The sequence below is a fragment of the Somniosus microcephalus genome, chromosome 14 (genome assembly GCF_052327205.1).
Source record: "Somniosus microcephalus isolate GS21.2 chromosome 14, FLI_Smic_1.0, whole genome shotgun sequence".
Lineage (NCBI taxonomy): Eukaryota > Metazoa > Chordata > Chondrichthyes > Squaliformes > Somniosidae > Somniosus > Somniosus microcephalus.
This window is the reverse complement of record NC_141000.1, coordinates 35644461-35657881: the sequence shown is the minus strand read 5'-3', so window position 1 is coordinate 35657881 and position 13421 is coordinate 35644461. Positions and strand designations below refer to the sequence as shown.

Below are 13421 nucleotides of genomic sequence, written 5' to 3'. Positions count from 1 at the left end.
TTGCCTTCATAAAACTTTGAATTTTCTAGCATCATTCGCGAATTACACTGCTGCTCTCATCAGGTTCCAAAGTTTCATTAACAGTTTAATCTCCCAACACCTCCCACCCCAGCATCCCATCCCTGCTTAACTGTTAGAAATTGGGTTATAAAAGGTTCTACCATCTTAATGTTCACTCCCACTAGCTGCAATCACAGGTATCTAAACTAGAAATTCTGTCAGGAGCGAATACCAAGAGAAACATGATGTCCATTTCTTGATCAGTTATTGGTAACACCAAGGGTTTTCTTTAGCGAGCTGTGAATTAAATGCAGCCCTCCACATTATTTCAAGCAGCACCTTTAAATTCTTATGATGATGGCAAATGTCTAGACAAAGATTTGACTAGAATAATTCCAACAAGATTTTAACAAAAAACAGCTTCCCTCTTCCCAAGGTCATCCAAAGGAAACAAGTTCCTATTGAAAGAAGATTGATCATTTGAAGTACAGTATCATTCCAAGCCATCCCATAGCAAGCAAAAGGATAAAAAACGCCATAGTAAATTCGCGTCCATCCGTTCTGAGGTTATAATGTGCTACATGTTTTAGTGCGTGCGTTTACATCGAACCTTTAAGTCTTGGAATGAACAGGTATGGTAACGTTTGTAGAAATGGGGAGGGGGGTGGGGGGGGGAAGCGAGAAGCTGATCATGTTGATCACAATGGTTTGACAGGCAGCCACAAACACTTCATAAATAGCTCCCAGGATGTCATTGCTGAACTGGTATAAACTTTGACACACATAACACAAGAGTGAATTTAACGCTCTCTTTTGCAGGGACTCCATTATTGCCAGTTTCAATTTTTAAGTACAGCAATAAAGCTCTTCCATGATGTACCCTATATCTGAAAACTTTATATCATACAACCTCTCTGCCACTCCCCTCCTGATCTCAGTCTTTCCCTCCTCTGCTGGGCAGTGATTTATGCTGGAGTAGAGTTCTGCAGGCATCAACAGCCTTCCAGCAGACTCCCATTTCTCAAGTGAATCTAAGAAATTTAGTGGGGGGGCGGGGGAGCGCATCACAACCTCATCATAACCTGCGTCTCTCACACACTTTCCAGCAGGGATGACTAAACAGAAATAGGTGATGGCACTCAGTGATTCTCCCAGTCTCTCCAGCCCAGTAACACCAGTCAACTGGGCCTTAACCACTGCCCAGTTCAGATCCATTAACTCAAGGTTAACTAGGGATCAATTCATCCTGGCTCAGTACCATACCCCACAGTGCATATACCTAGTGAACAGAAGGGATGGGGACTTACAACTATATCTCTACATTCTGAAAGTCAATCTGTAGTCTTTCTTTTGCAACAGAACCTTAAGTTTTCCCACATACAATATGCACACTTACATATAACATGTACTTATTTGTTTCCCCCCCCATCCCCATTTTCTAATGCAAAAAATGCATTTTATGGGAAAATAACAGGTCTGTATATGCAAATGAATGCACACTTCCATTCATATCAAGCTTACTTTGACATAAAATACAAGTCTTGAGGGGAAAGAATTACAGTAAACACTGCAATGTTTTAGTTTTTAATTCAGATCAATATATCATTGATTTTTTTGCAAATTCTTTTAGTAGAATAAAATATGCATTTACAGATACTTAAAACATGGAAAATGGAACAGATACTGGTAATTCATAAAAACAAAAAGGAAAAGATTGAATTCATATTCTAGGAGCTTTCAGTTCACACTATCTTTGGCAGTCATCTTTTTATCTGAATCCATCAACCATCTGTTAAGCATTTGTATAAACTTTGGCACGAGGCACCAGTTCTGCAGCAGCTCCATGCCAATCACCAATGAAAGGGGCGGTAGAACCAAGCCCCCTGTTCAGAGTGCTATAGCATTACACTATTCCATAGCAATGTAGGGCAGGCCAGCCAAACAACTGGCTGATTCAGTGTGCAGCGTTCAGCTCATATTCTACACGGGTCAAATGTCACCTTCTAAACTATTTTGACAGTGCAAGGCAACTCCTCCTTTTTAATCCTAACTTCATAACTAATGGAGGCATAAAAGATTCTTCACAAATTAGAAACTAAAAATACTTTTAAAAAATCCATGTGCCCTTCCATGGCAATGCTCTATCATTCAAAGTCAAGTTAATATGACCGATAAACACTGGGTATCATTCAGTTGCACAACTGCAAAGGCCAACTCATTGAACAAGAAGAAATTATTTCTTTAAGAGCTGAATTATTCCAAAACAGGAATACTTCAGCTATGCATAACTTTGATGTCCTGCAATTTTTCAACTACTTTTCTCCCTATTTCCTATCCTGAACCATCAACTGCAATGGGGCTGAGCATCTGACAAATACTGATAGTTACAACACAAGGTCTGTACAGTGAAGGAAAAATTACAAGTCTTTTTTCTAGTTGTTTACATTCTTGAGGTCATTTTAAATGTCGATGTTTTGGCTATTTTGTAGAAGATTTTATAGTCCCACTCTTTCTTTTGCAGTCTACAAACTGTTATAATCTTACTAAACTGCAGTATTTTGAGGTTATTTTTATCTAGTAACGGTTAACTTAAGAATTTTAAAAAAAGTTGTGTCTACAGAAGTGTGAGAAGCGTCATTTTAACTTGTGATATCAGTGTCCAATGTGCAATTAAATACCTCTGAAGAAAACTATTTTTTAAAGAAAAACACCGCTGTTCGAATTATTAATGTAAAACATATCATTGTCTGGAACATGTAAACAGCAACCACAGTTCAAAGAATTAAATGTGCAAAATGCAACAAATGCTAACCACGTTTCCTGTAGAAAAAGTATTTTATATGCAAACATGGAGCTTACACTTTTTACACACACACACACACACACACACACACACACACACACACACACACACACACACACACACACACACACACACACACACACAAACAGACTATGCCAAAACCTACTCTTACCTGTCATCTTCACCATCCACAGGTTGCATGGACAGTGGCAAGGTCTTTAAAGGAAGTAGCGATGCAGAAGCAGGTAGGTTGGCGCTGCTGGCAATTTCCTGGACCAGAGCAGAAGCGGCACTCAGCACACTTTCTCCAATAGCTACCTGATGTACATTCAGCGTTGGCTGGTCTGCAGGTCGGCGGGAATTTTCCACGGCATTCAACAGTGACTGGATGGGACCTGGGTACTGAGCAGAGACTGGCACCATTTTCTGTGGTCCTCCTTGTACCACAGGGAGGGTTACATTTGTTGGTATGGAAGGCTGACTGGCATTCTGAATCAAATTGCCATTCTGCACAACAGAGGTCTGCGTAGTGGTTTGTTGTGGAACAGCGTTTGCAGGTGCAGCAGGTACACTGGTAGATACATTAGATCCAACACTGGGCAGGTTGGCAGTAACAGTAGATGGTGTAGAACTTATTCCAGTTATCTGCTGATTGTTCACACTTTGAATAATACACTCAACTCCTTGACCTTGAGGTTGTGATGACAACTGTTGTTTCTGTGGTGCCATAGTTACTTGCTGCACAAGCCCTGATGCACTGCCCGGCTGCTGTACCATCCCGCTCTGCAAAGGCTGTCCTACTTGCTGTGCTGGGGCAGGTTGAGGAGCACTTGGCTGCAAGCCGATTGGTGCTGACTGGTTAATAGGTGGTGAAGACTGCTGTAACAAAGAGATTGTATTCCCTTGTTGACCCGTTACCAGCTGCCCGTTGGCAGCACCAGCAGGTGGCATCATTGCTGAAACATGTCCCACAGGCTGACTTGGTGCCAGTCCAGATTGTGCTTGGCCTTGAACAATTTGCGGTTGGCCTGATGGTGCTGCTGATCCTACCCCACCACTGCTCTGCTGCATGGCATGGGCAGAGGGCTGCATTTGAGGGTGCTGCACATATTCTGTAATGACAGCACTTGTATTTGATGACATAATATGCTGTGTTGTCATCTGTGAAGCTGGCTGTTGCTGAGGATACGATAGTTGCTGTGGCTGGGGCACAGCTGACATGGTCTGCGAAGGCTGTTGTTGCTGAGAATATGGTAACTGTTGTTGAACTGGGGCTTGTTGAACACTAGTTACATTACTGATAGTTGTTCGACCAGAGAGGGAAGCACTTGGCTTCTGCTGCGAATGCATAACGTCTTGCGAATGCAACTGAATTTGTGTAAGCTGTGGCTGGGAAACACTTTGTGGCAGAGCACCACCGCTGCTAAAATCCAACTGCTGGTTACACAGTGCTTGAAAGGCCTGTTGCTGAGGTGCAGAAACCAACCCTGGCTCTCCATTACCAGCATTTTCTATATAATAACCAACTGCACTCAAAGTACTGCTTACCGAACTCCCTCCACTTGTACTCTCCCGTTCCAGATTTGCATCAATGGCAGCTTGCTTTACACTTTCCACTGTCCTGTTCACAGATGTGCCTTCAGTGAGAACAGTGGCATTTTCCTTGTCATAAAATTCAGTGCAAACCCACCGACCCTTCTTGTATGGTTCAGTAGTATTAGAATCCAGTTTCACAACTCTAAATCTGGAACTGCCAGCTGCAGGCTGCTGGCTGACTGCAAGCACTTGGCCTCCTGCTGCACTTGTAGAAATTGCAGTATTCGAAGAAGCCCCAATGACACTAGTAGTACTACCAACAGCATTGGTGCCACCACTTGTCCCAGCAACATTGATGTTTACATTACTACTCACACCGCTCAATCCACTTACAGTTCTGGCATTACCATTACTTGGGGTACTGATGTTGGATGCCAGTGGTGCAGGAGTACCAACTGAGCTGCTCACTAATCCAGACATGGGGGCACTGATGCCATTTTTTTCAGTACTAGTGGTAACATTTGCAGAAGGGATTATTCCTCCTCCTGAAGGTGCAGCAGCACTGACTATCCCGGGCCCTGCCACCATGGCAGGGTGATGGTGGTGGTGGTGATGGTGGTGAGGATGAGGGTGATGGTGGTGGTGTGGATGGAGGCCGTGGATGCTGCCGTTAAACAAAGTTGTCTGATGCTGAGGCAGGCGAGGCTGATTCGGAGACAGAGCGCTGGGGGTCTCGGCGTCCCCGACGTTGTTTAAAGTTTCCTCGGAAGAGCTCCGCTCCGGCTCGTAGTCGGTGGCCCTGGAAACGTCCAGGATCTCGGAAGACGACAGGTCCTCAGTGTGAGACTCGTCCATATCGTCGTAGCTCTCGGTATCCTCGGCGATGCTGTTGTTGGAGCCGGCGTTGTTCTGCGCCGGGGTCACGCTGGTGATCTGAAAGCCGCTCTTCTTCTTCATCTGGGCCCCGGCCATGGAGACGGGCGGCACAGCAGCAGCAGGAGAAGGAAGAGGATGGAGGCTCAGACTCTGCGGCGGATGCGGCCCGGCCGAGGCAGCCGGCACGGAGCTGGGGATCGGACCCGGGCCAGGTCCAGGGCCCGGCACAACCGCGGCCGAGCGCACGGTGGCCGGCGGCACGTCCTCTGGGTGCGGGCGGCCGGCGGAGGCGGCGCCCATCAGGCTGGTGAGGGAGGCCGAGGAAGGAGCAGGAGCGGCGGCAGCGGCTGTGTTGCTGCTCCGCCGAGGGTAGAGCGGGTGCGCCATCTTCCTGTCCGCCGCGCTTTCCGACTGGTGCATCATCGCATTAAGAATGAAAAGAAACCCCCAGGACCCCGGCTCCACTCCCCCCGAACACACAACACACCCACCCCGGGACCCGGCTGCGGCAAACTAGCCAAATGCAAGCGGGGGCCGGGGATCTGAGCTGACCGACCCACCCGGCCGGCCGGCGTCTGCTTTGAGCCCACCCCCTCTCTCTTTCCCACTGGCTGGCTGAGCGCTGCCCTCTTTTCAAATGAGACGCCTCCTCCCTCTCTCCTCCCGCCGGCTCATCTCAAGCCGCTGCCGACATTTTAACCGGGGTGTGTGTGGGGGGTGGGGGCGCCGCCGCCGGTTGGAGATGATTCCGCTCGCCTTTCACTCAAGGGAACGGGCCCCGAGCGCAAGCCAGGCCGGAGCGGACTCGTCAGTTTGACACTTTCCTCAAGCCTCCTCACACAAACTCCGCACACCGCCCGGCGGCAGCATCGCAGGCCCAGGTCCCCGCTGCTGAGGGCGCCGCTCCGCCGGCCGTTTTACCGCATCATTCAAAATTTATATATATATATACTGATAATAATGGAGAGGGGGAGGAGGCGGGACCGTTCTCTGGTCGGGGCCGACTAACGGCGCGGCCTGTGCGGAGAGGCAGGCCCCGGTTGCTAGGGGAGAGGAGAGTCGCGGCTCCTCGCCTTTATTATGATGATGATGATGATGAAGCTGATTTCCACTCACAGTCCCTGTCACTGGAACACGGAGCGCCGGCAAGATGGCGGCCGCGCAGGCGCACCACCGTTCCCCCCGCCCCGCAGACCAAGCAGACATAAAGCCGTCTGGAAACAAGGCAGGAGCCCCGAGCACTGACGGAAATTACCGAGCCCAACTTCGGGCGGGGCCGGGCAGTGGGAAACTGCCGATTGTCGGAGCGGCTTCCGAGCTGCCACTCGATAACAGCCGAGTAGCTTCGGGCCAACAGTCGGAAATGACCGAGCGGCTACGAGGCCAGTGCCAGAGGATTGCGGTCCTGCCAAGCGCCAGTCGTACGGAGCGACGCGGAAACAACAACAACTTATTTTATATATATATATATATAGCGCCTTTAACGTAGTAAAACGTCCCAAGGCGCTTCATAGGAGACACGGGAGAAGAAATGGAGTTTCCTTCATTTAAAAAAAAAATCTGATCTATGTCACCTGAAAATAAAAGCGGCTCCATATGGCTAAATGGGTTTTCTATCCGTGTCACTTCTGGTGATCATAAATCTTACTAGTTTGAGGTATCGCAGTCTTAAACAGTTCCATATGTGTTAAATGGGTTGTCAATGTGTTACTCTCACTAATTGCATAAATCTTATTCCTAACATTTCTTTGATGTTGGCAGCTTTAGGGGACTGATAGTTTTTAAAAACGCTCTCAGATTTGATAACTGTCCTCACAAGTGATTCAGTCTCAGCTCATTATCCAAAATACTTTTCTCATTAAACAATGAGGCAAATCATTTTTGACTCATTGCCCTCAAAGATTAGCCACTCCCTTTCCTGTCGCTGTATCTTGTCATTCCATTCTTCACAATGATTACACTTCAAAAGTACTTCATTGGCTGTAAAGCGCTTTGGGAGGTCCTGAGGTCGAAAGGTGCTATATAAATGAAAATCTTTTTTAAATACTCTCATCCAGTGCCTCTGCTGCAGGTGACAACACAGAAGAACATAAGAAGGAGTAAGCCATTCGGCCCTTTCGAGCCTGCTCTGCCATGCAATGAGATCATGGCTGATCTTCTGTCTCAACTCCATTCACTGTCCCTATCGCCATATCCCTTGATGCCTTTACTAGTCAGAAATCTATCGACTTCTGTTTTGAATATACCCAATGACTGAGCCTCCACAGCCCTCTGGGGTAGAGAATTCCAAAGATTCACCACCCTCTGTGTGAAGAAATGTCTTCTCATCTCAGTCCTGAATGGCTTACCCTTTATCCTGAGGCTATGGCCCCTGGTTCTAGACTCCCCAGCCAAGGGAAACATTCTCCCAGCATCCACCCTATCAAGCCCTGTAATAATTTTGTATATTTCAATGAGATCTCCTCGCATTCTTCTGAATTCAAGAGAATACAGGCCTAGTTTACTCAATCTCTTCTCATACGACAGTCCATACATAGCACCCATAAAATTATGGTTACACCATCATTAGTGCTTGTACTCCCTGTCACACGTTAGGGGGTGGCTCTGATCTGGGAGGTTGGCTCTGATCTTAGGGGGGGTAATTCTGATCCCTGGGGTTGGTGATTCTGATCCGGGCGGTGATTCTGATCTCGGGGTGAGGGCTCTGATCTCTGGGGTGGGTGTGAAGGCTCTGGGCTCTGGAGAGGTGGAGGCAGACTGAAAGCAGCCCAGGCTGATTTTGTGGAGCCTGGAGGAGCATGCTCTGCCCGGTTCAGTCCAAAAATGGCATCAGGGTCCTATTGACATCGTAAGACCCCAAGTTAAATAAATAAGCTGTTCATCCTCTTCAGGAAGCCACACAAGCCTCCTATTCGGAGGACTCCAGCAAAATGGAGATGGCAACAATGATGCCGAAAATGGGGCAGTAAGTTTTCGGAGCCCAATGCCTCATTTCCACTGGGAAGGAGGCCTGAAAATTAACCTGTCCACTTTTGCAGTTGGTGGTGAATGATGCAAAAAGACCACTAGACAAGGCAATGAGAGAAAATATTGATTTAAATGTCTCAAAGAGGAATTCCCAATCTTAAAAAAAACAGAATAAAATTAATTACCTTGCGAGAGACTGATATGACTACATCAGCACGGTCAATGTGTATATAATGAGCACTGCTTATTCACAGAATATGAGCCTGTTTTGAAGAATTAACAGGCAGGCATTGTAAACAAATTGTATCCAGCAACTCCAAACAAATATAGTCATTAATCAAACTTTACTGTTGAAGCTGACAGGAGTCAGCTTAACGTCACTGCTCAAATAAACATGGCGGTAGCTGTGTCGCAAATCTCAGCAAACCAGAATAATATCCTATATCCTCATACATCAAATGCCTTAGAAGACAGATTGAAGTGCTCTGATATCCATCAAGATAAGTCTGAATGGTTCTCATGGGAGGAAGCCTCCAAATTGATGTTTCACAATGGGAGTGTAGGGAAAAAAATATGTGTTTTAATTTAGAAGACATTGCTACTATAAGTAAAGAAAGCCCCTGTGGAGGGGAAATCAATCAGGTCCACAGAATTGTCTCCAACTGCTACCGGGAATGGTAGAATAGTGGTTATGTTACTGGACTAGTAATCCAGAGGCCTGGACTAATGATCCAGAGACATGAGTTTAAATCTCACCATGGCAGCTGGGGAATTTAAATTCAATTAACTAAATCTGGACTAAAAAGCTAGTATCAGTAATGGTGACCATGAAACTATCGGATTGTCGTAAAAACCCATCTGGTTCACTAAAAGGGAAGGAAATCTGCTGTCCTTACCTGGTCTGGCCTATATGTGACTCCAGACCCAGCAATGTGGTTGACTCTTAAGTGCCCTCTGAAATGGCCTAGCAATGGCCTAGTTGTAACAAACAGCTACGAAAAACAATAATTAGAATAAAACGGGATGGACCACTCAGCTTCGACCTAGGCACCAGCTTCGGACATGACAACGGCACACCCAGCCCAATCGACCCTCCAAAGTCCTCCTCACTAACAACTGTGCCAAAATTGGGAGAGCTGTCCCACAGACGAGTCAAGAAACAGCCTGACATAGTCATACTCACCGAATCATACCTTTCAGCCAATGTCCCAGACTCCTCCATCACCATCCCTGGGTATGTCCTGTCCCACCAGCAGGACAGACCCACCAGGGGTGGAGGCACAGTGGAATATGGGAGGGAGTGGCCCTAGGAGTCCTCAACATTGACTCTGGACCCTATGAAGTCTCATGGCTTCAGGCCAAGCATGAGCAAGGAAACCTCCTGCTGATTACCACCTACCACCCTCCCTCAGCTGATGAATCAGTATTCCTCCATGTTGAACACCACTTGGAAGAAGCACTGAGGGTAGCAAGGGCACAGAATGTACTCTGGATGGGGGACTTCAATGTCCATCACTAAGAGTGGCTCGGTCGCACCACTACTGACCGAGCTGGCCGAGTCCTGAAGGACATAGCTGCCAGACTGGGCCTGCAGCAGGTGGTGAGAGAACCAACATGAGGGAAAAACCTACTTGACCTCATCCTCACCAATCTACCTATCACAGATGCATCTGTCCATGACAGCATTGGTAGCAGTGACCACCGCACAGTCCTTGTGGAGGCGAAGTCCCATCTTCCCACTGAGGACACCCTCCATCATGTTGTGTGGCACTACCACCGTGCTAAATGGGATAGATTCAGAACAGATCTAGCAGCTCAATACTGGGCATCCATGAGGTGCTGTGGGCCATCAGCAGCAGCAGAATTGTATTCCACCTCAATCTGTAACCTCATGGCCGGGCATATCCCTCACTCTACCATTACCATCAAGCCAACCCTGGTTCAATAAGGAGTGTAGAAGAGCATGCCAGGAGCAGCAGCAGGCATACCTCAAAATGAGGTGCCAACCTGGGAAAGCTGCAACACAGGACTACTTGCATGCTAAACAGCGGAAGCTGCATGCTATAGACAGAGCTAAGCGATCCCACAATCACAGAATCACAGAAACCCCACAGTGCAGATAGAGGCCATTTCGGCCATCGAGCCTGCACCGACACATATCCCACCCGATCCCCGTAACCCCTACACCAACACATATCCCACCCTATCCCCGTAACCCCATGTATTTAATCCCCCTAACACTAAGGGTCAATTTATCATAGCCAATCAACCTAACCCGCACATCTTTGGACCGTGGGAGGAAACCGGAGCACCCGGAGGAAACCCACGCAAACACGGGGAGAATGTGCAAACTCCACACAGACAGTCACCCGAGGCCGGATTCGAACCCGGGTCCCTGGCGCTGTGAGGCAACAGTGCTAACCACTATGCCACCGTGCTGCCAAATCAACGGATCAGATCAAAGCTCTGCAGTCCTGCCACACCCAGTCGTGAATGGTGGTGAACAATTAAACAACTAACGGAAGGAGGAGGCTCCATGAATATCCCCATCCTAAATGATGGCAGAACCCAGCATGTGAGTGCAAAAGTCAAGGCTGAAGTGTTTGCAACCATCTTCAGGCAGAAGTGCCGAGTGGATGATCCATTTCGGCCTCCTCCTGAGATCCCCACCATCACAGACCAGTCTTCAGCCAATTCAATTCACTCCATGTGATATCAAGAAATGGCTGAGCGCACTGGATACAGCAAAGGCTATGGGCCCCGACAACATCCCGACTGTCATGCTGAAGACTTGTGCTCCACAACTAGCCTCTAGCCAAGTTGTTCCAGTACAGCTACAACACTGGCATCTACCCAACAATGTGGAAAACTGCCCTGGTCTGTCCTGTCCACAAAAAACAGGACAAATCCAATCCAGCCAATTATCGCCCCATCAGTCTACTCTCAATCTTCTTCTTCTTCTTAGGCAGTCCCTTGGAACCGAAGATGATTTGCTTCCACATTAAAAATTAGTTCTCAGGTGACTGACGAGTCCAATGCAGGACCTACAGTCTCTGTCACAGGTGGTTGAAGGGGCGGGAGGGTGGGGTGCTTGGGTTGATGTGCGCTCCTTGCACTGTTTGCGCTTGGCTTCCGCTTGCTCCCGGCGAAGAGACTCGAGGGATTCGGCACCTTCCCAGATGCTCCTCCTCCACTTTGTACGGTCTTGGGCCAGGGATTCCCAGGTGTCGGTGGGGATGTTGCACTTTTTCAAGGAGGCTTTGAGGGTGCCCTTGAAGCATTTCCTCTGCCCACCTGGGGCTCTCTTGCCGTGTCGGAGCTCCGAGTAGAGCGCTTATTTTGGGAGTCTCATATCGGGCATGCGGACGATGTGACCCGTCCATCGAAGCTGATCAAGCATGGTCAAAACTTCGATGCTGGGGATGTTGGCCTGAGCGAGAACACTGATGTTGGTGCGCCTATCCTGCCAATGGATTTGCAGGATCTTGCAGAGGTAGCATTGGTGGTACCTCTCCAGTGCTTTGAGGTGCCTGCTGTACATGGTCCATGTCTCTGAGGCATACAGCAGGGCGGGTATCACTGCTGCTCTGTAGACCATGAGCTTGGTGCCGGGTTTGAGGTCCTGGTCTTCAAACACTCTCTTCCTCAGGTGACCAAAGGCTGCACTGGCACATTGAAGGCGATGTTGGACTTGACGCTTGCGTCTGCGCACACTCGGAGATCAAACTCCAAACCATCGTTAACACCTTCACCGAAGCATACGAGAGCATGGGCCTTACACTAAACATCCGTAAGACAAAGGTCTTCTACCAACCTGCCCCCGCCACACAGCACTGCCTCCCATTATCAAAATCCATGACAAGGCCTTGGACAACGCGGACCACTTTCCATACCTCGGGAGCCTACTGTCAACAAGGGCAGACATCGATGACTCTCAATCATCACCAAAGTGATGGAAGGTGTCGTCAACAGTGCTATCAAGTGGTACTTACCAATAACCTGCTCACCGATGCTCAGTTTGGGTTCTGCCAGGACCACTCGGCTTCAGACCTCATTACAGCCTTGGTCCAAACACGGACAAAAGAGCTGAATTCCAGAGGTGAGGTAAGAGTGATTGCCCTTGATATGAAGGCAGCATTTGACCGAGTGTGGCATCAAGGAACCCTAGTAAAATTGAAGTCTATGGGAATCAGGGCGAAAACTCTCCACTGGCTGGAGTCATACAAAGGAAGATGGTTGTGGTTGTTGGAGGTCAATCATCTCAGCCCTAGGACATCACTGCAGGTGTTCCTCAGGGCAGTGCCCTAGGCCCAACCATCTTCAGCTGCTTGATAAATGACCTTCCCTCCATCATAAGGTCAGCAGTGGGAATGTTCACTGATGACTGCAGTGTTCAGCGCCATTCACAACTCCTCAGATACTGAAGCAGTCCATGCCCGCATGCAGCAAGACCTGGACGACATTCAGGCTTGGGCTGATAAGTGGTAAGTAACATTCGCGCCACACAAGTGCCAGGCAATGACTATCTCCAACAAGCAAGAGTCTAGCCAGCACCCATTGACGTTCAAAGGCATTACTATCGCCGAATCCCCCACCATTAACATCCTGGGGGTCATCATTGACCAGAAACTTAACTGGACCAGCCACATAAATACTGTGGCAACAAGAGCAGATCAGAGGCTGGGTATTCTGCAGCGAGTGTCTCACCTCCTGATCCCCAAAGCCTTTCCACCATTTACAAGGCACAAGTCAGGAGTGTGATGGAATACTCTCCACTTGCCTGGATGAGTGCATCTCCAACAACACTCAAGAAGCTCGACACCATCCAGGACAAAGCAGCCCATTTGATTGGTACCCCATCCACCACCTTAAACATTCACTCCCTCCACCACCGGCGTACCATGGCTGCTGTGTGTACCATCTACAAGATGCACTGCTGCAACTCACCAAGGCTTCTTCGGCAGCAGCTCCCAAACCCGCGACCTCTACCACCTAGAAGGACAAGGGCAGCAGGCGCATGGGAACACCAGCACCTCCAAGTTCCCCTCCAAGTCGCACACCATCCTGACTTGGAAATATATCGGCAATCCTTCGTCGCCGCTGGGTCAAAATCCTGGAACACTTCCTAACAGCACTGTGGGAGTACCTTCACCACACGGACTGCAGCGGTTCAAAAAAGCGGCTCAACACCACCTTCTTAAGGGTAATTAGGGATGGGCAATAAATGCTGGTCTTGCCA

General features: G+C 48.4%; 1 protein-coding gene across 1 annotated transcript in view; it reads right to left on the bottom strand.

The window, feature by feature from the left end:
* The window catches only part of LOC147107453 (TSC22 domain family protein 1-like), a 249646-nt gene extending 243177 nt beyond the window's left edge, over positions 1-6469 (bottom strand). The window contains exon 1 of the mRNA XM_086006505.1: positions 2976-6469. Coding sequence (XP_085862631.1) covers positions 2976-5638 — 2663 coding nt within the window. The 5' untranslated portion in view covers positions 5639-6469. The remainder of the gene's footprint in view (positions 1-2975) is intronic.
* Positions 6470-13421: the final 6952 nt, after the last annotated feature.